Source organism: Glandiceps talaboti, chromosome 11 (assembly GCF_964340395.1).
Source record: "Glandiceps talaboti chromosome 11, keGlaTala1.1, whole genome shotgun sequence".
Classification (NCBI taxonomy): Eukaryota; Metazoa; Hemichordata; class Enteropneusta; family Spengelidae; genus Glandiceps; species Glandiceps talaboti.
In genome coordinates this window covers 20,513,111-20,536,972 of record NC_135559.1, presented here as the reverse complement: position 1 = coordinate 20,536,972, position 23,862 = coordinate 20,513,111, and the positions used below count along the sequence as shown (strand labels likewise).

The window sequence follows — 23,862 nt, the reverse complement described above, 5'->3', positions numbered from 1 at the left end:
CACACACACACACACACCAACGCCACCCCTCCCACCCACCCCCCCCCCCAAAAAAAAAAAAAAAAAAGAAGAAAAAAAGATACCCTAGTATAATATTTATTGTATGGACATAAGCACATTGGTTATAATATAATTTCCATCCAATTTATCTTGTAGGTGCTTCCCAATTCTTGCTACAAGACGACTTTAAGTAATACCTTGGGATGGTTTGTTCTTTTAGTGGTATTTTCAACATCATGTATCCTTGCTGGATTTTACAAATTACACCACCCTGTTACAACCTATGAACACCTTGACGTTCACCAGGCTATAGCTTCTAGAAATTCTGAAATAAACGCAGATAAAACGAAAATGGACGTTATACCGGACACAAATAAAACATCCCAGATTTCAACAAACAACAATGTGGTCTTTTCAACAAAACTTGACGCGGCGTCTCGGAAGGAGGTGTTTGAAAGTCTCAATACCACATGGAGATTCAATGCTACAAATACAAATCGATTCCGGTAGGTGTCAGTATTGCGTTAATTAAAATTAAATATTACACTGAGTGATTAGCAGGTATAGTTCTACTATAGAGGTCTATTAGATGTTATATACAGCCGAAATTATTATTGCGTGCAGTTATGCTAAACATGATAACAACAACAAAACCAGAAATATAATTGTTATTTCTTATTGTTTTCCACTATTCGTATTTTGAATCACACTAAGTGCATTTACTTCCCAAATACAATGTTTGTTTTGTCAGAAAATACTCTGAGTACACATACATAAGATGTTCATTGCACATCTACACATCTATCCCTTCTGTAAACATTTGTCGTTTATTCCTTTTTATCATAATCTAGACTACAGACTGGGAAAAAAGTCCTTTCCTTCTACAGTGATGTTTACAATATGAATATATTTATGAAAGTGCAAAAAACATTTGTTCAATTTAGTGGACGTGTAAGTAATAAACTACGATGGGTGGTCACAACTAGATCAATATTATAAACGACTACACACATGATGAAATAGTAGTCAGTATAATGAAGCTTTCAAATTAAGTGTTTGTATTAGGGGTCCAATTTCGCCCATTTATCACGGCTTAGACAAACATTTATCGCGGCTTAGACAAATAACAGGTGTGTATTTCCGATAAACCGACCGACCCTTGTTTTAAACTCCGACTCCGACATTTTGTAAAAAAGATAAGAAATTCTTCGTCTGTTCTTTCCCAGGGATGCCTGTACATACATCATCAAAGTATCACAGAAGGGGTGTTGTGACCGACATTTCATTTGGTTTTGGATCGAAGCAATATATTCCAAAAAATAAAAACAAATGAAAAGATAAAATATAATAAAATACAATCCCGACCTACCTACCCTATTCTCTAAGACCATATTATCGGAGATACCCAATTATTTCTTTTTGCCTTTAGTACCTAAATTTTGTGGACAAAAGTTATCTATCTTAGTTTTTGTTAAGGGGTTAAAATGAAATAGATGCAAAAACATCATAGAAAAAAGTCAACAGTTGTAAAGGAATTCATAGTTGAGAATTTTGAAAATATAAATTATATGGTTTTGTTTGTCATAATTGCAGGTCAACGGTAATACGTAGCTGTAAAACGCCACAACTTTTCGTCATGACCAAGAAAAATGTCAAAATAAATTCATATATTAGCTACGATGTTAATGACAAATCACGAATTCATATAGATACGAAAATTCATAAACGTTTTCCAAGGGTAAGTTATAACATTTATGTTCTTATAACTCACTACGTAACATGCCAACTAGCTCAAAAGAAGGCTGCACACCTTTGCCGTTGATGGCGTACACGTGTTTGGTCGCTTTTACTTATCGTAAAGGGAGGTGATGTCATGCTTTTGTCTGTCTAACTGCTCCTCTCTCTGTCTTTGTCTCTGTCTCTCTGTCTCTCTGTCTCTGTCTCTGTCTCTGTCTCTCTGTCTGTCTGTCTGTCTGTCTGTCTGTCTGTCTGTCTGTCTGTCTGTCTCTCTCTCTCTCTCTCTCTCTCTCTCTCTCTCTCTCTCTCTCTCTCTCTCTCTCTCTCTCTCTCTCTCTCTCTCTCTCTCTCTCTCTCTCTCTCTCTCTCTCTCTCTCTCTCACTGTATATGTATATGTAGGCCCTATACAGTTTGTTGATGTAGCTTGCAGTTTTAATGAATAATTTGCATAATTACTGATTTTTGATAATTATGCTTTATCTTAATAATGTAATCTTTACATTTCATATAATTTGGGACATATATCAACCATAACAATGCGCACATGTCCAATGTTTTACTTGTAAGTAATTTGAATAACTAATGATCTTCAGTAATTAAGCTATATCTTTGAGAATGCACTCTTCGAATGCCATATAATTTGGCACATCAATCATGAGAAAGCACATATCTTCTAAAACCTCTTGGTATAGTTTTTATTTTTTATGAGTAATTTAAATAATTAATGATTTTGGGTAATCAGACTATATCTTAAGAATGCAAACTTCAAATTTCATTTAACTTGGCACATCCGTCAACCATAACAAATCATACCTGTTTGATGTAGTTGTTTATGTACTTTTCAATCGTGATGTGCAATTTGCATAAATAATCGTTTTGATAGTTAAGCAATATCTTTAGTATGCAAGTTTTAAATCTCAGATAATTAGTACATATATTGATGGTAAAGACATGCATGTGTCATTTAAAGCTTGGTGTAACTTATAAGCTAATTTGTTCATTAGCATAATTAATGAGATTTTGATTGTTAGGCAATATGTTAACTTTGCAAGCTTCAAATTCCATACGTTTCATTTTATGCTTGCGCTTTATCAGTATGCATATTTTTAAAAGTAATATGTAACAAAATTGTCGTGCTGCCTAATTGAAACGCTATAGTCACTCTGGTTTGGTAGTAATCCCTTACGCCAAAGACAGCCGAAATTCAAGGTTTTTTTTCTCTCTTTTTTTTTTTTTTTTGGGGGGGGGCGTGAATGTTTTAATTTATCATTGTTGGATGATTGCTTTCTTCAATATCAGATTGCGTTGTGTGACGGTACTTTGGACGCCTGAGGGCGTCAGTGGCACGAAGCGGCATACACTAAAAAGCTGTCGTCAACACAACGTCATTTCAATTCAATTGTCTTTTTAACCTCATTTCACTTTTCACTTTTATTGTTGACAATCGTCGGTACAATCCTAATATTTTACAAAATGGTTACCTGTGCATTTCAATAATTATAAATTAATACCAGGAATGGCTATTTAGTGTACATGTTCTTCTTCTCCAGCTGCAATGTCTTCATACCGTCATGTACACAAATTAGCCACTAATAAATCGTCAAAATTTTGCCTTTTTAGACAATGCCTTTCAAGTCTGCTGAGTTTCAGAAATGCAACATTGTGGGTAATAGTGGGATTCTGCTGGGAAGTAAATGTGGTACATCGATCGATTCGGCTGATTTTGTGTTTAGGTCAGTACTCAATTCCAATTTATTCCAAATAGGTCGTACTACGTATTATTATGTATGTATTTATTGAGATGATATTCCCCAATATTGTTCCTCAATCAGTAATAAAAGAAACGAGATATTGTCTCTATGGGGTCGATAGACGAGTTGTGACAAACGACTGTTTTTCGGCTGATGAGCGTGGGGGACCAATTTCTCTGAAAGGATAGTAGTATGTTTAATAATAATTTCGATGAAATGAGATGAAATTCGTTATTTGCATCCACCTTCACTTGTCAATAAAGAGCTCATATTGATTTCAACTAGGTGAAAGTTTACGGGATTTTGTATGGGTGAACTGTTGACTGCTTGTGTCATGAACCAATATTTCGGCAATTTCGACCTCTTGTCTAACAATATATTAAATTCACTTCTAAAGATTGAGCTGCCAGACTAAAAGTTTTAATCCTCATGGCGAGAAAACTAGGCATTGACATATTGTGATCAGTTGATTAATGAGAACATATGGTCTTAATGTACGATAAGTTAGAATTTCGCTGACGATAGATTGTTAAGTTAATTATCGCCGATAACTTAATCACTTACTTCCATCCAATCGTATTGAAGATATTATGACATTGCAGGCACAAAGGTCAGAATGATAAAGGATTTAGAAAAGTAAGGGACATCTCGCTCGATGTAGAAAACACTGATACGATACTTCTACTGTGTAATTTCAGATACAACCTAGCTAATACTCACAATTATTCACAAGACGTTGGAATGAAAACAGATCTTGTAACATGTAATCCAACTTTGTTATCAAAAGAGTAAGTAACATTAACTCTCCAAAATATGTATGTATGTATGTATGTATGTATGTATGTATGTATGTATGTATGTATGTATGTATGCGTGTGTGTGTGTGTGTGTATGTACATGTATGTATGTATGTATGTATGTATGTATGTATGTATGTATGTATGTATGTATGTATGTATGTATGTGTGTGTGCCTGCCTGCCTGTCTGTCTGTCTGTCTGTCTGTCTGCCTGTATGTCTGTCTGTCTGTCTGTCTGTCTGTCTGTCTGTCTGTCTGCCTGTATGTGTGTCTGTCTGTCTGTCTGTCTGTCTGTCTGTCTGTGCGTGCATTGAATGATGTCAACAATATAAGTGCAGGAGTCATTCGGATATATAGGATCAAATCGACGATTTAAGAAATCATTTCATACGTTTGTGTGGACGAATATTTATGTCCCACCCCTCCACACCCAAACCCACACCCACATATCCACACCCTCACCCACACCCACACCCACAAAATAAGCAAACTGTCATATGTTATTGTGTTACAGATACTCGAGGCTTAACAAGACAGGTAAGACACGATTTAAAGAAGCAATGCTGGAGAAATATAAACAAGTAATCATATATATTGAAGCTTTTGGATACAAATTCGCAACTCCTTTGGCATTCAGAGCACAGGACGCACTTGAAGCTACTAAACTAAATGTACTCTTCCCGAATCCAGAGTCAACGAGGCTTATCCAGAAGTTTTGGAAAGAACAAGGAGTTAAGTCGTCTCGATTGTCAACAGGTAATTCCTATAAAGGAACTAAATACACGCAGTTGTTGACAACAAGCATGTATATTGTTTTTTATCTTCTATTTTGTGTGTAACTAAATTTTACAACTTGAAAGCTTTATTATATTATCGATAGGTACATCTAGTCTCGTTGAACATTTGAAAGTTCACGATTAACTCTATATTTGTCATTATCGTCTTATTTTGCTGTATGTATTTTACCCGTTTTTTTGTAACCTTTTTTATTTAAAATAAATTGCAATGAACAAAATGATCAGCGCTATGATACTTATAAATTAGTAACAATATATATCTTAAAGTTGGATAATTTCTAGTAAGTATTTCTTCAACATATTTTTTGTCTGTCTGTCTGTCTGTCTGTCTGTCTGTCTGTCTGTCTGTCTGTCCATGTGTGTATGTCCAATCGTTCCCTTTCAGTGTTCGTTCAGCTGATATAAATGTGTGTATGTATATTTATTTCACCAGAAATTTTAAAAATGGTACATGACAGAAAAAAAAATTGTAACCTAGTGCGCCCAGCTGTTGTAACCGAGTCAAATTCTCTCTCTCTCTCTCTCTCTCTCTCTCTCTCTCTCTCTCTCTCTCTCTCTCTCTCTCTCTCTCTCTCTCTCTCTCTCTCTCTCTCTCTCTCTCTCTCTCTCTCTCTCTCTCTCTCTCTCTCTCTCTCTCTCTCTCTCTCTCTCTCTCTCTCTCTCTCCCTCTTCCTCCAGGGTTCTTTATTTTTACAGCAGCCATAACTTTTTGCAGAGAGATACATATGTACGGATTTTGGCCTTTTGGAGAAGATCTCGAAGGGAAGCCACTCTACTATCATTACTACAACGATTATATACAAAAACCAGGAGGTGCACATCGTATGCCGTCAGAGGTCATAAAACTGATGAAGTTGCATAAAGATGGGGTCATTCAGTTACATACTCAACATTGTGGTACTCTAAGAAATGACATATCTTCATTAACGTCTAAAAACTCTTCAGAATCGAAATTTTATACTTAGAAATAAAGGGTGGACATTATATAATGATCGTATTGCGTTCAAATTGTTTCTACGTTACTTTAATGGCGATAACTTGGGCGTCGACGTCCTTGCTTTGTTTACATTACGTTCATACAACCAGCTAGATAAAAACTATAGATAGATATAACTTGAAATTTATCAATCACAGATTTTTCTAACATCCAGATAGTTCACTTTGTTATGAGCGATTTCTATCTGATCTGGTATGTAAACGGTATTTCGTTTTCATTGTTAATTGTGTTAAACGAAAAAGGGAACAGGGTTTGTTTTCCGTTTTTGTATTATTATAAAATGAAACGGCAATGGAAAAAAAACAAATTGTTTTCCTTGTTCCGTTTTCCGATCGAGAAAACGAAAATCGAAGCAGCCATTGGTTTTTCCTTTTTCTTGCTTGCAATAGACAAACGAAAAAAACAAATGGACGGGTATATGCGCGGCCCACTACCGTGTGTTGTCACTGTATATTGTTTTTTATCTTCTATTTTGTGTGTAACTAAATTTTACAACTTGAAAGCTTTATTATATTATCGATAGGTACATCTAGTCTCGTTGAACATTTGAAAGTTCACGATTAACTCTATATTTGTCATTATCGTCTTATTTTGCTGTATGTATTTTACCCGTTTTTTTGTAACCTTTTTTATTTAAAATAAATTGCAATGAACAAAAAGATCAGCGCTATGATACTTATAAATTAGTAACAATATATAATATCTTAAAGTTGGATAATTTCTAATAAGTATTTCTTCAACATATATTTTTTGTCTGTCTGTCTGTCTGTCTGTCTGTCTGTCTGTATGTCCAATCGTTCCCTCTCAGTGTTCGTTCAGCTGATATAAATGTGTGTATGTATATTTATATCACCAGAAATTGTAAAAATGGTACATAACAGAAAAAAAATTGTAACCTAGTGCGCCCAGCTGTTGTAACCGAGTCAAAATCTCTCTCTCTCTCTCTCTCTCTCTCTCTCTCTCTCTCTCTCTCTCTCTCTCTCTCTCTCTCTCTCTCTCTCTCTCTCTCTCTCTCTCTCTCTCTCTCTCTCTCTCTCTCTCTCTCTCTCTCTCTCTCTCTCTCTCTCTCTCTCTCTCTCTCTCTCTCTCTCTCGCTCGCTCTCTCTCTTCCTCCCAGGGTTCTTTATTTTTACAGCAGCCATAACTTTTTGCAGAGAGATACATATGTACGGATTTTGGCCTTTTGGAGAAGATCTCGAAGGAAAGCCACTTTACTATCATTACTACAACGATTATATACAAAAACCAGGAGGTGCACATCGTATGCCGTCAGAGTTCATAAAACTGATGAAGTTGCATAAAGATGGGGTCATTCAGTTACATACTCAACATTGTGGTACTCTAAGAAATGACATATCTTCATTAACGTATAAAAACTCTTCAGAATCGAAATTTTATAATTAGAAATAAAGGGTGGACATTATGTAATGATCGTATTGCGTTCAAATTGTTTCTATGTTACTTTAATGGCGATAACTTGGGCGTCGACGTCCTTGCTTTGTTTACATTACGTTCATACAACCAGCTGCTAGATAAAAACTATAGATAGAAAAACAACTTGAAATTTATCAATCACAGATTTTTCTAACATCCAGATAGTTCACTTTGTTATGAGCGATTTCCATCTGATCTGGTATGTAAACAGTATTTCGTTTTCATTAGTTAATTGTGTTAAACGAAAAAGGGAACAGGATTTGTTTTCCGTTTTTGTATTATTATAAAATGAAACGGCAATGGAAAAAAAAAACAAATTGTTTTCCTTGTTCCGTTTTCCGATCGAGAAAACGAAAATCGAAGCAGCCATTGGTTTTTCCTTTTTCTTGCTTGCAATAGACAAACGAAAAAAACAAATGGACGGGTATATGCGCGGCCCACTACCGTGTGTTGTCACTGTAATTCATTTGATAAGGTTGTAAAGTTTTATGGTCAGCTCATAAATCCACCCGAAGAATAGAAGGCGACGTTAGGGAGCGTTCAGTATTTACAGGGAGAGGGTCGGATGAAATCACACATGGTCTGTTAAGAAAAACATGACCCCCCCCCCCCATTCTTCATTCGTAAAAAGTGACCCTCCCCTTTGTCCCATTTTGTAAAACATGACCGGGCCCCATGACATTTGCATATACTGAACGTTAATCAATATTCCCATTATATGTATACAAACAAATACTCCTCATTGATGCTGCTGAAGTAATAGCGCCGCCTTTGGCTCACGTCATAAATTGTTCATTTTTAATTGGTACATTCCCATCAGCGTTGAAGATCGCCAAAGTGAAACCCATTTTCAAGAAAGGGGAGAATGACTCTGTTGGAAACTATAGACCTATATCTATTTTGCCCCTATTCAGTAAAATCATTGAAAAAGTCATAAATAAACAAATCATCTCTTATCTGGACAAATTTAATATTTTGTATAGACATCAATATGGTTTCAGAGAGAATCACAGTACCAAACTTACCTTGATTAATTTAGTAAATCACATTCTTAAAGAGATTGATAAAGGGAATTTCACTCTAGGGGTATTTATTGATTTCAGTAAAGCGTTCGATACAATCGATCATTCGATCTTATTAGCCAAGCTTGAACATTACGGGTTCCGGGGCACTTGTCATAACTGGTTCAAAAGCTACCTGTCAGGTCGCTCCCAGTTTGTCCAGCTAAACGGTCATATATCGGAAAAACGTTTTATTCACTTTGGAGTACCCCAAGGCTCTGTACTAGGCCCGACTTTGTTTTTAATGTATATAAATGATCTTCCAAACTCGTCCTCTTTCTTTGATTTCCGTTTGTTCGCAGACGATACCAATCTCTTTCATACCTATTCACAGGTTGGGGAAATTAATTTGGATCATGTTTCGGGTCAATTACACGAGGTTCAACGTTGGTGCAATACAAACAAATTGACAATAAATAGTGAAAAATCAAATTTTATAGTATTTAGAGGGCGCAAAAAGAAAGTAAATTTGATTGGTGATATCACATTACAAGGCAAAAGCATCAAGGAGGAGGATGTTGTCACCTTTGTGGGAATTACTTTAGACAAGCATCTCTCTTGGTCCGACCACATCGAAAAGGTAAACAAGCTAATCAGAATAAAGTGTGGGATTTTGTATAGACTTAGACATATATTACCATTACACATTTTACTACTCTTGTACAACACATTCATACTCCCCCATATCAACTATGGCCTTGAGGTTTGGGGTAACACTTATTCATCACATCTAAATCGTATATTAATGTCACAGAAAATGATTGTTCGAACAGTTTTGTTTAAATCTCCAACGGATCACTCATCTCCTTTGTTTGCTCAGTTGAATATTCTAGATGTTTTTAAACTGCATAGATATTTGATAGGTTCCTTTATTTATGGCTTGATCCATCAACTATCACCACACACTTTGTATGATTATTTTGAACCTTCACACCATAACTACAATACAAGACTCTGTTCATATCAAAATATTTATCCATATTATGCCAGAACAAACTCAGGTCAGTTTTCTTTCTCCTTCTCAGGGGCAAAAATCTGGAATAGCATCCCTGTCAACATAAGATGTATCAATACGCTAAATGAATTTAAGCGATCTTATAAACAATTTCTTCTAGAAGAGTAAATTAAACCACTGTACAATTTATTGTTACCGTATGTTCTTCATAAGTACTATGAACTCCGAGGTACTATGTATTTCCTTTTGCTATATCACTTTGCTGTCAAACATTGTATATAACTATGGTAGGGGACAGGCTTGAATAGCTGTAAGCTAAATCCTGATTCCCCTATTTACCCACGAAATAGTATTTTTGTATGTGTATCTGCAATGTTCATTTGTGCTTTTGGGTAAATAAATAAACACACAAATTAAATGATAGAAAGCAATATTTGTACATATACTACCATTGCAGGAGTTATATAGAAACGCCTGTGATCAGAACGAAAAAAAGACTACTTCTTATCACTATCAAACTGACAAACATTGATACAAAAACAACATCGGGCCCCTCTGATGTAAAGTTTGTCATGTTGTAACATAACATTATACAACGTAATAGTCTATCTGGTCCTAAAAATAAACTTTCAGTGTATAGATTATATGTTGAGTTTTGGGCGAAAAATCGCCACCACACATGACAATACAACAAAATATACACGGCATTCAAGTCTGCAATAAATACTTACAACAGATGTGATCGTGGAGTTTGTATTTTAGCAACTCCGCTTGTGTACGGTCCTTTTCAAAATCTCTTGAACGGATTTTAAAATCTAAACGACAGCAGTCATCTGAGTATTTCAGAAGAACCGGATCAATGCCATTCTAATAGAAAGTCTGTCGACTGTTGGTTCTGACAGGATACTAGTCCTGCTTGCAAGTGCACGCGTTTCACTCAACACCTTGACGGAGAAGGATGGGCCGACTTACTCCGTATGGAAACAGGACTAACTGCCTAAACATGATTGAAACGAAATGGGTGCTAAAACTTTTCGTTTGACCATATTTTTTGTAAGGAGGTCTATGTAATGAACGAACCGACTACAAATTTATTCATTAATGTTTAGCTTTTTACAATTATTAATACCAGTTTGATGATAATGTACAATATAGAGTGACATTAATACGTGTATTGAACCAAGGCTATTCGTACATCCAATATGATTTTCTCACTGTTACTCCACACTTTATCATGTATGTACCTTCAAACCAATCGGTGATCTGACACCAACATGTAGATCATATTAAATATGCAATCAGCCGACTTTTCTGTAATACGGTAATGATGAAACCTTCCAGTATCAGTCGTCTATTTCAATATGGAAAAAGCCTAAATGAAGATTTTCGATCGTCAACAAATAGTTACAGAATTGAAAGTCTGTGAATGTGACAAACAACTGGTCAGGAGTGTGTTGGTAGTTAGTCCCCGCCGGACAAAGTCCGGGACGGGGACTTATGGATTGGGTTCCGTCTGTCCGTGCGTCCGTGTGTCCGTGCGTCAGTGCGTTTCTTGGAGATGCCTGGACCAATTTTTTTCAAACTTGGTACAGGGGCAATATACAATGGCATACATATGCACGTCAATTTGTTTCATGATACGATCCAATATGGCCGCCTAGCAGCCATTTTGTTTGCAAATTTTCCCTGTCTAAAGCCATAACTCAGACATGCTTGAACAGATCTCATTCAAAGTTGGTATTAAGACAGTGTTCTATGACATACATGTGCATATTCATTGTTGTTGTGATACGATCCAATATGGCTGCCTGGTAGCCATTTTGTTTGTGAATTTTCCATGTCCAAAGCCATAACTCAGACATGCTTGAACAGATCTCATTCAAAGTTGATATTACTGAGGACAGTGTTCTATGACATACATGTGCATATCCACTTTCATCATGTTATGATCCCCCATACCCGACCAATCCTTTATTGTTGTAGGCATGTTCCATGTCCAACAAGCAGACACAACATATCTAAGTCTGTTTGATTTAGGTTCACAAGTGTTGTTGCGTGATCAGAGTAGTGATAATTCCTTAAAACCCAATCATAGCGGGGCCTATGTCATTCTCAATGACTTGTTTTTCAAGGGTAGCAGAGAAAATGTCCATGTCACTACAGGAAAGAGTGTGTGGACAAAATTTTGTGAAATTGGTGAATTCATAGACCATTGATGGATGGTCTATGTTAAAGCATATTAACAATAGAATTCGACTTTTAGTGCGAAATTCAAAATTAATCTATGAGCTTACACTCGAATTTCGTGTTACAACATGACTAACTTTCACAGACATAGACAAACTGATAAGAGAGTCGCGTGAACCTAGGGGACCCGGTGTTGATTTTTGTATCAGTGTTTGTCAGTTTGGTAGTGATAAGAATTATACTTTTTTCGGCACCCTCAAAGACAGTTTTCATTGTACACCACTCATAAACCGACGTTCTGATCACAGGCGTTTCTACATAACTCCTGCAATGGTTGTAAAGTAACAAACATTAAAAAACTGACTAGTGACCTTTCTCTTATAATCATACACAATCTAGTTAGTATCTAAAACGTGCTTTTGCAATGTTCAATGTCCACCATTATGCGTATTAAACATAATATTTAGCAAGAAATTGTGTTATCGCCAACCACCAAGGTAGGTCCTATATGGGCCAAGCAAGAAGAATCTAAAAATGCTCTCAAGAGCTAGTGAACTCCGTCACTGAGACCGAGTCAGCTGTAAACACGTATTGTTCTTGGTATACTCTGACAAAGCAACTCGTTCCGTTCATGGTCGGCCACCGTCGTGACAGTATCGGAGACTTGATCACATAAAACACCGTTTTATGAAGACCTTAATTTTCCACATCCAAATTTGTTACAGTGACAGCTATTGTTGATTCGTAAAGGTTTATTCACATTGACGCATACATGTATTTGACGGGAAATAGTTAACGTGAACGTATTTATTATCAGCACATATTTTCTGCAACATGGCGAAGTTAATTGGAGGTCGCGGTTAAACCTTGCATATATTAATCATAATCATTGTACTATATGGAAAGGGAAGTGTTACCTGCTCAAGAAACTATTGGTTCCATTTTCTGATATTTTGGTATGTCTTTTTCCTTATTCCTGTTTTTGAATGAAACCATGTTTCCGTGTTTCTCGGTATATGAACAAGTGTGTCACATATTTCATCATAACACAGGAAGGCGAGTGTAATTCTTAGAAACATTGAATGTGTTGTGTGTGATTAATTTGCGATTACCAGCTCCTCTTTCAGATGCGTTACTTATTCGAATTATTTCAAGAACATCTAAGAAAAGAAACAGATTTGCTTACCCTGTCAACACACAAGACATTATATCTACGAAATCTACTTATCCGATGTAGTTTGTAGCTGACGTGCGGTCACAGGGATCAGCAGAGGATTTGGCCGGGTTTTAGATGGTGTTATTCATTATTCAGCATCTGACACACGAGGCAGACTCAGTTAAATTTCAGAGTCCCCATTCCAAGTATTCCATTCTTTGTCGGGAACGGGGAGGGTTGTCGCCGCATATGACGTCGACGATATCTTTTCGAATAGAAAGGAACACACATTAGGGGAAATCCCCTGGGGAAATCCCTACGTGTTTAATTACATCCATACTTGTTAGGTGCGAGCGCAAGTACGTACTTCCGGGCGTATATTCTGCAGTTGCTGTCAACAGGCTTGGTCGTATCCTTGGTGACAATGACAAGAAATGTCATCTGTAAACATTATTCTGTAAATGCATCCATTCTTAATTTTTTGCTCCCAACAGACACAGCCCACAGGGACCGTATAAATAGCCCATGTCTCTCTTTCTGTCCCTCCATACCGCGCGTGGTTAACGATATCTGACATAATTCGGCCTCAATTTCAAGCAAACCTTGCAAAAATGTCAAACACAATAGTGTGCATATGCACGCCACTTAATTTTCGCGCCCTTGACGTTATGGCAAAATGACGGCCATATTCGTCCTAAAAACACACATTTTGCCGCTTCCAAACGTTGAATACGTACACAGCATCATCCAAGTGTTAAACCCACCCAATAAGCCCCATAAGCCCACGACCTATTACCTTTAATAACATATTCAAGGTCAAATAGCCAAAATTTGTTTTCAAATATATAACAAGAAGTTCACGGAGACGTCATCAAAGTTTCTCCCCATTTCATCAAAGGTGAACTTTTGTTTAAATTTGTACTTTTACCTGCACTTCCATCTTCAAGGTAAAATAGCAAATTGCTCAATAATGACTGAAGTTTTGTATCTAGAGACATCATTCAGAAGTGCGCATCTATGTTTAAGGTAACCTTTAAAACGTGACACTAAGCTTCGACCTTGACCTTCTTCCTCAAGGTCAAATAGCAAATCGTTCAATAACTTTAGAAATTTCATAGTGTTACCGGTGGATGGATGTGTCTAGCTTATTTGCTTTCTTTCCTCCTTGCTTGATATCACATGTATTCTTTTCTTCATTGATAACAAACAAGTCAAGCATGGGGTAAGGGTTATCTGTCCCTGTCCTTGAATAGTTCTTTGTAGTCTATAACTTCATTCAGCGTCTGCTGAAAGGATTACGTTCTGGAATTTACTATTACAAATGTTCATGCGCAGGCCACACCCGTAACACATATACACATTATCTATCCTGGTGCGTAGACCTACTTTTTGGGGTCCACGACAGGACGTCGAAAAACAGTAAGTTGCAGTCTGTGATTTCGGCAAATATAATTGTGAACACTGTAATGATATATGTATAATAGTAATACGTAATTGATTAATGTTTTGGCTACACCTTCATACCTACAGACAGCCTGCGTATCATAGTATATGACGTATATTTAAATTAACTTTCCTAACAACACGGATACAACGTAACATGCGGATACGACGACCCACAGCCATACAAGTTAAAGTCGATCTAAGAAACAGCCAAATTAACTTGCTGATGATCTAACTATTAGCGGACCGATATCTTGATGTACATAAAACTATACCATTACTGTGGCGTTTGAATCACAATGGAACCAGTACTTGGCTCAGGTATGTACTACCATGGACCGTGTATGTAATGTCTCCTCTAATACTATATGGTACTATGCAATGGCCGATAGTCTATTGTTACATGGCTACTGTTACACAGTAATGTCAACTTGCTGCGTATTTACAATGTAATTTGGCTAAATTATGTAGTTTGTTGGTCTCTCGAGGAAGGAAGGGCTCATATACCACCTTTAGCGGCACAAAAAGTGCAACTCATGATCAACAGAATATGCTGTATGGAATTGACTGTTAATGAGTGCGTCTTGATATTTAGCGAAATGGCACTAGAGGTCGGCTATGTGTCAGCAGATAGTTGAAGTCGGTCGTACTGTGAGCCTTCAGTACTTACAAGGGAGAGTGCTTGGGTAATGGGGCGTGGGATCACTGTTTACAAATCGGTTCTCAGGGAGAGTAATATTTAGGAAAAGAATTTGCGAGGGCCACATTTTACCTCCAAATTGACTCATTTTATTATATAACTGCATTATTGTGTGAATTTGCCATCCCACTGCTGCCAGTGCACTGCCACCACTGCCGCCGTTATACTTTAGTATCAGAACATACCAGTTTTATCCCTGCTGACAAACATACAGTGTATATGAATCGTTAGTGGTCTGAGAGTGTATCAATTGTTAGTTTTTATATAAGGAGAGGAGTACATCTAACATGTATTAAAGGGCAAACTGTGTGCAGTACGTTATTGGGACAATGTGATGGAGTGGGCAGGTTCACCTCCGGGGGTTCACCGCAGTCGTGGCACTTGTCGTTAGTGTACCCATCTAATCTTTGTGCGTTCTGGTCTTCAGCACAACTTAACAATAAGATCAAATCACGTGAATTAATTAATACAATGTCTTCACACAATTAAATTCACTGTGGTGGTAGTAGTGGAAAACAACCAATGCTTTCAAAATTCTCGATGTGATGGCAGCGATGGAAACGCGTCCTTACCATTGAATCTGGGACATATGTCAGCAATGCCATTTTAAACCACTTTCATTTGAAATATTAGAACAGGGGAGGGTCATGTTTAAGAGAGAAAGAAAATTGTGGGAGGGTCTCATTAAAAAAACGGACCTGGAGGACGGGCTTGATTTCCCCTGCCCTGTTAGTACGTAATTACAGAAAGAGAGATAATAATTCGATTGCTAGAGAATGGGATTGACTATATTCGAGCAATATAATTGCTGCCGACCCCAAAGAGAGATAATGTCTGTGACGTCAAGGGATACAAGTAGTTATTGCAATGCAGGTAATCAGATTGAAACCATGTCATTTCTTTCATTTTTGGAAAACAACATTGACCAAGAGTCACTTCATATGAAAGCAAATAATTTTGATTTCTAACTCTGTACGTGTGTCTTTTCGTTTTGTAGATGATAGCAGTGAGGTTGAGTCCAGCACGTTAACGTCTTCAAGTATATCAACAGGTAAGTACTGGTCTGAGTACGTCATCGGTATCATTGCCAAGATACAAACTAACGTACTCCGACTCGTAGGGTAGATTTCTATTGTACATACGATGTGAGTTGACACGTGTTTGAACGTAGTGTATACTGTACATCTATAAGGTACTCACAATATTCTACTCACTGCAGCATTCAGCCACCACTTGCAATTAATTGAACTCAAACCTAGTAGTAGTATCACAATTTATAAACGATCGGATGACGTAATTTATCATACGTATCAAAAATGTTTAGGAAATTCCTACTCTGCAATCAACTGTTCTAACAATGTCAGAAGACAATTGTAATGTCATAGAAGACATACAATGATATTACGATCATTTTCAAATAGTTTAATCGAAGTTATTATGTACATATTTTTACTTCAAGAGTACAAATCTTAGAAACTCATCTTGTGCCACTTCATAAGAACATTATCCTATTTCCTACACATGCAATCTATTAAACAAATCTATCACTCTTCACATAAAATCTATCACTCTTCACATAAGATCTCACTTCCGACATGAACCTTTGCCAGGTAATTTTCGAGCAATCAATTCCTTATCATGAGAACAAAATCATTTTAAATCAAGATGATGCATATAATGATGGAATCTCACTAAAACTAATTGTTTGTCGACATCATTACATGGGAATAGGTGCATAACATATTGTTTAATTTGATACGATAGAATTTACTGATTAATTAATTGATTAATTGATAAATTAGAATTAATAGATTAATTAATTAATTGATACAATAGAATTTGAAATAATGGTGACATGGCATAAATTTAGTAATGATAATACTAATTATGCTAATTTCTAGCAAACGCTGTCACCTAAAAAAATGATTTAGTCATATATTACTTTATTAATATATTATGTATGAATTGATTTTATTTTATTTTGTATTATAGGCTATCGGCCTATTTACATACAAGAATTTCAGACAGTACACAGGGATTTGCCATCATTTTAAACTTACAGTCAAAGAAGCCCTTTTTACTTTCAATTTTGAAAGTTGTCTAATTAAACTCTCCTCCTTGACTCAAAGTTTTTTGCCCCCCCCCCCCACCATTTTACAGTTATAATTGTTAATGACGTTCTACAAACAATACACAAATTGAGGTTGAATGTTTCAGTGAGCCATCCATCCATCCATACATACACACACACACACACACACACATACATACATGCATGCATGCATGCATGCATGCATGCATACATACATACATACATACATACATACATACATACATACATACATACATACATACATACATAATTCCGGCTCACTAAACTGAATGCCTTCCGTCGAGTCATTCAAACTAAATTCTAGATCATAAAGCTTTTCAGAAGCCGTGCACTTTGTTATGGTCGATGTATTATACTGAATTTGAAACGTGCATTCTTAAATGGGATTTAGCTTAATTACTGAAAATGATTAATTATGCAATAAGTCATTAAAACTACAAGCTACAAACTTTATGTAGCACATGGACTTTGTTCAATTTCGAACGTCAAGTGTTATATTGTAAGAAGGAATCTGGTTGGGTTCAAGTAAGTACGAGATTCGGTACAAGCACTCCCATGATACTGTGTCAGATGTAGATACAAGGCGCTCACAGAACAAACAACAAACGATACAAGTTACAAACTTTATGTGGCACATGGACTTTGTTCAATTTCGAACGTCGAGTGTTATATTGTAAGAAGGATATTGTAATACTTTATGGCTATTTCTATCTGTGTATACCCAACAGCTGTTGTATTTTTCTAATCGTTTTATGTACATCAAATGTTATACTTAGTCCTTGGTTATATTTCATAAAATGACATCATTCATGCAATTTCCAGACTAGTAAATAATTGATATTTAGATTGAATAAATTACGCAAATGACTCATTAGAAATGTAAATGAGACAAGTACACTAAGCATAATATCAATGTATTTGAAGTTTGATGAATGCATTCTTAAGATACTGGCTCATTTACATTCAAATCGTTAATTTATGCAAATAACCTATTATACAAAAATCTGCATCATCAAGCTCCCTTTGGACATGTGCTTTACCATCAATATTATACAAACCAATTTGAAGAAAGTTTCAAGCTATAATTCTTAAAATATAGTTTAATTCTTAAAAATATCGTCTAATTCTTAAAGACATGGTAGACATATCGTGGAGTGTATGATGCCTATGCTTTGTAGATATAATTGCAGTGGCTTGCATATTACACCAGCAATATTTTCATAATCAGTGTGATTTACTTCAGGTGATTTATCAATTATTTTTTGTTTCGTATGTTTTCTATATGGTGTATCACTTCTTTTCCTTTTCACCCATGTTTATTTTTAACAGGTTCTATAGTTAAAACCCATACTGGCCAACACAGTGTGTTTGTGCTTTGTGCTGATGAAGATGATTCCGAATGGGCAGAGGAAAACATAATTAACCCCTTAGAAAGTCAGGGCATTTCATGTTTTTATGAGGAAAGAGATTTCCCTCTAGGTCATCATTTATTGGATCGAATACGACGATCAGTAAAGCACCATCCAGTAACAATTCTTCCCCTGACCAAAGCGTTTAACAGGAGGTACGACGATAGTATGTTTACATGGCTATTGGCGGAAAATTGGTACAAAGACCACATGGTAATTTGTGTCAAAGCCGAAACAGATTGTCGAGTACCCAAGTCTTTTGACAAAATTACAAATATTGACTTCGCTAAGATTGCTGGTGATAAGGATTTGTGTGATCGTATGCGTGCCAGACTTATCAAAGATGTCAAAAGATACCTTGAGCGCCGAGAAAGATTGAAGGCAAAACGGTCAGGGCGGACCATATCTAATCAAGATTTCACATCAGGTATGTTACAATGAATTGTACATATATTATACATTTATTGACTGGTTGTGAGGACACCAGTAGACGTCTATTACCCCGAGGGAGGGGGGTGATAAGCAGAACCATTTCCCCAAGGCCAAAAATATTGCCCTGTTAAAGTCACTAGGGCGCACGATGTTACAAACAACGAATTAGACTAACAAAGAACCAACAAAACTTGAATGATAAGCTTACGGTGTATTAGGCTGGGGTCGGAATTTGCGGCAGGGGGAGGCCTGGGAAGAAATTTTTTGGACCAGGACAAAAATTTTCCGCAGCCCCTTCGCGTCTCAAAAAATGTCATGCCCAAGAAATTAACCCAAGAATTTTCGTAACCCCCCCCCCCCGGCTACATATATTTCAATATGTAACCCCACCCCCACACACTCTAGAGATGCACAGTGTAATGGTACCTTACATTAAACCAACAGTCGAAATCAGCTTCAGCGTCAATACAAGACAAGACAGACAGACAGACAGACAGACAGACAGACAGACAGACAAACAGACAGACAGACAGTGAGAGAGAGAGAGAGAGAGAGAGAGAGAGAGAGAGAGAGAGAGAGAGAGAGAGGGGGGGGAGAATGCACATACATTCGCATGACTGTCGCCTAGGTCATCACTAAATTTCAAATCACGAGCAAAATATTTCGGACCCACCCACCCCCTTCAGACCATTAGAATTTTCAGACCAGACCCACAATTGAACCCTCAATTTTTTTTCATGCCCCCCACAATTTCTCCCTTATGCGCCCATGCCGTAAATTCTGACCACAGCCTTATGTGCGTTTAAATATAGTTACTGCTGACACTAGTATATATGGAGCTGGCGAAGACAGAAGGCAACCTACCGAGGAGCCAACCAGCGTGACGTCAAGGATAAGCGAAGTCGATTCTACGCAGACGATTGAAGATGCTACGTCTGTAGATTACGATTTTGTATCCATTGACAATTTGGAGAATCCCAGCCCGCAACATTTTGGACCACACGTGAGACATGACATACTAAAGAGAGAGCGTGAGTAAATTTAAAATGCAACAGTATTGCCATGAATTGTTCATTACAACCAGACACTACACACTTAGTATTGTCTAATACACATACATACATACATACATACATACATACATACATACATACATACATGCATACATACATACATACATACATACATACATACATACATACATACATACATACATACACACAAACGCGCATGCATGCATGCATGCGTGCATGCATGCATACATACATACATACATACATACATACATACATACATACATACATACACACACACGCACGCACGCACACACACACACACACACACACACACATACATACATACATACATACATACATACATACATACATACATACATACACACACACACAAACGCGCATGCATGCACGCACACATACACACACACATACATACATACATACATACATACATACATACATACATACATACATACATACATACATACATACACAAACACACACACACACACACACATAAACGTGCATGCATGCATGCATGCATGCATACATACATACATACATACATACATACATACATACATACATACATACATACATACATACATACGTACGTACGTACGTACGCACACACGCCCGCCTGCCCGTCCGTCCATTTAGGTTTGTCTGTCTGTCTGTCTGTCTGTCCAAAAGCCCGCCTGCCAGTCCGTCCATTTAGGTCTGTATGTATGTATGTATGTATGTATGTATGTATGTATGTATGTATGTATGTATGTATGTATGTATGTATGTATGTATGTATGTATGTCTGTCTGTCTGTCTGTCTGTCTGTCTGTCTGTCCAAAAGCCCGCCTGCCCGTCCGTCCATTTAGGTATGTCGGTATGTCTGTCTGTCTGTCTGTCTGTCTGTCTGTCTGTCTGTCTGTCTGTATGTATGCATGTCTGTCTGTTGACATGGTATCTAAGAAACTACTGTTAATTTATCCCTTATCGTATTTACGTTCTAAACACTATCTTAACGTCATCACCACTCTTTCTCAAATTAACCTGCAGATAACGAATTGGAAAAGCTTGGCATCAAATTCAAAATTGTGGACGGTATCGATAGATTGCTATCATATGGCAAAGAAGTTTCGCCAGAAGCATTGAGACGGACTGAACAATTCATACTACATAACGAGATTCCTGCTCACTCTCACGACGGTGATTACTTGACTGAACTGTTCAAGTCATGCAGCGAAAACGTCACGATAGCGGCTCTGAAATCCTACAGACAACATATCATGGTAGATGTGCTCGCACCCCTGTACAACCACACTGCACATCAATGGTCAAGTGTCGAAAATAGTGTAAAATCCCTCCTGGATTCAGAGGACATTATCAGTTCCTCATTAGCTGATAAAACATCACCGAAAGTAGCGTTCCAAAAGATCCTTACGTACAAAGAGGTCCTTACAGCCATTGTCTTTTGTCGTTTACTCAGCAGTATCACGAGAGACGACTTACCATCTGACACTGGTAGGGCTGTTAAAGCAATCAATTTCCAACTGCACATTTGGACCCAACGACGTATGATTACTCCTGGTGAAGACGATCGCAGACACGAGCTCGAGTACAATGCACGCATATGTTTAAAATGCCTAGAACGCATTCGTCAGGATGCAGACTCATGGAAGAAGTTGAAAAGTTCCGTCGGCCGTTTGTCTCCCAGACCAAGTAGTAGTAAATTAGATGCATTATCCGTGGTCCTAAATAATCTCCTGGATAGTGAGAAGAAAAAAGAAATTCGTAATATTGATGGTTTTGACACATATCTTACTTTGAGACATTTTGAATTTGCTGTAAGTATTTAGTTTCATCCACGTCAGGTACTTACACAATGTGAAAAGAATTAACGACACTAACTACTATAAAATCATTAAGAGTTTACGGTAGAATATGCCATTTTGTTTCCCATCAGCCATTCTTCTCCGTTGTGAACAACAACTGAGCTTATGAATTGAGTGCAGTTCATGGCGTCCGATGTCTAGTCTGATGTCGATCGATCGGTGCGTTATTTCATTTCGGGGATGAATATATTTACATATCTTTTTTTTTTCTAATTTGAGGTCTTAAGCTTATACGTATGGTAGTGAATGCCAGCGTGTATATTGATCATAGACCCGTGTATGGTCTATGTATTGATATACGTGTATGTGGTGTGTATGCGAGCGCGTGTGTTTTGATATGTGTGTGCTTGCGTGCGTGCGTGCGTGCTACATGTTTGTTTGTTTGTTTGTTTGCTTGCTTGCGTGCGTGTGTGCGTGCATGGATGTGTGTGTGTGTGTGTATGTAAAAGGCAGATATTGAAACCCTCCAAAATTGCTTCACTTTGTTTGAATAATAGGTCCTGTATTCTCCGGATGAAAGCAAAACCAATTTCTTAAACAAACTTCAGTGGTTTAGCTATATCCTCATGAAGAAGCGTAGCGATATCTCAGAGATGCAGATTATGCCTGTGAACTCTGTCCTAACAACATTACTAGAGAACGCAGATGATGACAGTAAGTATCTATGAGAAGACCATACTAGCTTTATATATTAGCATATGGTTGTAGATATCACTTTGTAAAAATTCGTGTTTGGTCAAGTTTGCCTGAAATATGTCTATGTATATTTGCCTGAAATATTTCTATGTACATTAACTGATAACATGATGCCTGTCATCACCAAAACAGACACCTACAATGTACTTCTTATTTTCTTATAGAGGAAATATGTCAGCAGATATTGCTAGGCGATACTAACAGTCAACGCCTAGGTTATAATGAATTTTGGGAAGAAGCCTTCAAAAGATCGAGTGATAAGTTAAAGCAGACCATGAAAAGAAGGTTGAAATCGATGATTTATCATTATGTCCCAGCTGTAGCAGAAATGGCACAGAGAAGAACGGTCCTGAAAAAATCAACTCCTTGGGTGGATGCCAAAATGACAGATGTATCGATTGAAGAGCTCAATAACATTAACAAGGACTTTATTACGCGGTCTTGCGAGAAGATAGCACTGTGTGTCAAAAGTCTGGGTGTTCCTGTCCCTAAGTCAAGTCCAGACACTCTTCGCTGGATGTGGAAAGGTGCATTTTTCGGAGCAACTGTAAACGTACATGTCTGCAACTATTTGCAACCTTCTGCTAGGAGAAGTGTCATTTATGGAGGAGTTGGACAAACACCTTTACACCAGTTCGATAGAGAGCTTAACATCTTGAAGAAGCTTCATCAACACAAGTACATAATCGATCTTGTGGGATTTCAGAGAAACCCATTCCCGATTTTCATGATGATAGAATACCATGGAGAAAACCTCGTCGATTTCCTTACAGACCGCGTGAAACGAGGACAACTGCTGTCATTGCGTGATCTATTAAATACCATATGTGATCCTATGGTCAAGGCCGTGGAATTCTGCCATAAGAATAACATTGTTCTGAGGGATGTCATCGCTAAGAATTTCAGCATTAAAACGAATGGGTATGAGAAGTTCACACTTAAGTATTATGGGTTTGAGCTGGCCTGGGAGTTGATGCCAGATGGTGGGAAACACGGACGTTATAAGGTGTATGAGGCTATAGGCGAGGAGACTTCAAAGGAAGCTGATAACGATTGCTATATAGGTAAGGATGATTTGAGTAATAGAATGTATGTCTCTCTTGAACTGATTCAGAACAAAATTTAAACCAAAATGACATTTACAAATATAGTGCAATATATATTGAAAACCAGTACCCAGTGGAAAGACAATCATATACATTCACTGAAGGGTCTACTGTTGTTCAAAATGTCTTGAATGAAATTTACCAAGATATATATTCTAATTTCATCTTGAGCCCCCACCACACA

The 23,862-nt window shown here is 37.2% G+C and overlaps 2 protein-coding genes across 3 annotated transcripts in view; both read left to right on the top strand.

The window, feature by feature from the left end:
- The first annotated feature begins 351 nt into the window (after positions 1 to 351).
- Positions 352 to 6,049, top strand: LOC144442144 (alpha-2,8-sialyltransferase 8E-like). The gene is made up of 6 exons (XM_078131411.1): positions 352 to 506; positions 1,594 to 1,738; positions 3,359 to 3,471; positions 4,188 to 4,277; positions 4,802 to 5,043; positions 5,895 to 6,049. Exons 1-6 carry the CDS (start codon positions 352 to 354, stop codon positions 6,047 to 6,049), a joined length of 900 nt encoding a protein of 299 aa, XP_077987537.1.
- An 8,145-nt stretch (positions 6,050 to 14,194) lies between these two features.
- LOC144441911 (uncharacterized) overlaps positions 14,195 to 23,862 on the top strand; it is a 19,557-nt gene continuing 9,889 nt past the window's right edge. The window contains exons 1-8 of one of the 2 annotated variants that reach the window (XR_013481586.1): positions 14,195 to 14,293; positions 14,405 to 14,638; positions 16,015 to 16,068; positions 18,460 to 18,966; positions 19,784 to 20,002; positions 21,041 to 21,828; positions 22,374 to 22,530; positions 22,737 to 23,637. The gene's annotated coding sequence lies outside the window, so the exon portion shown is untranslated. The remainder of the gene's footprint in view (positions 14,294 to 14,404; positions 14,639 to 16,014; positions 16,069 to 18,459; positions 18,967 to 19,783; positions 20,003 to 21,040; positions 21,829 to 22,373; positions 22,531 to 22,736; positions 23,638 to 23,862) is intronic. The other variant, XR_013481587.1, reaches the window with a different exon arrangement.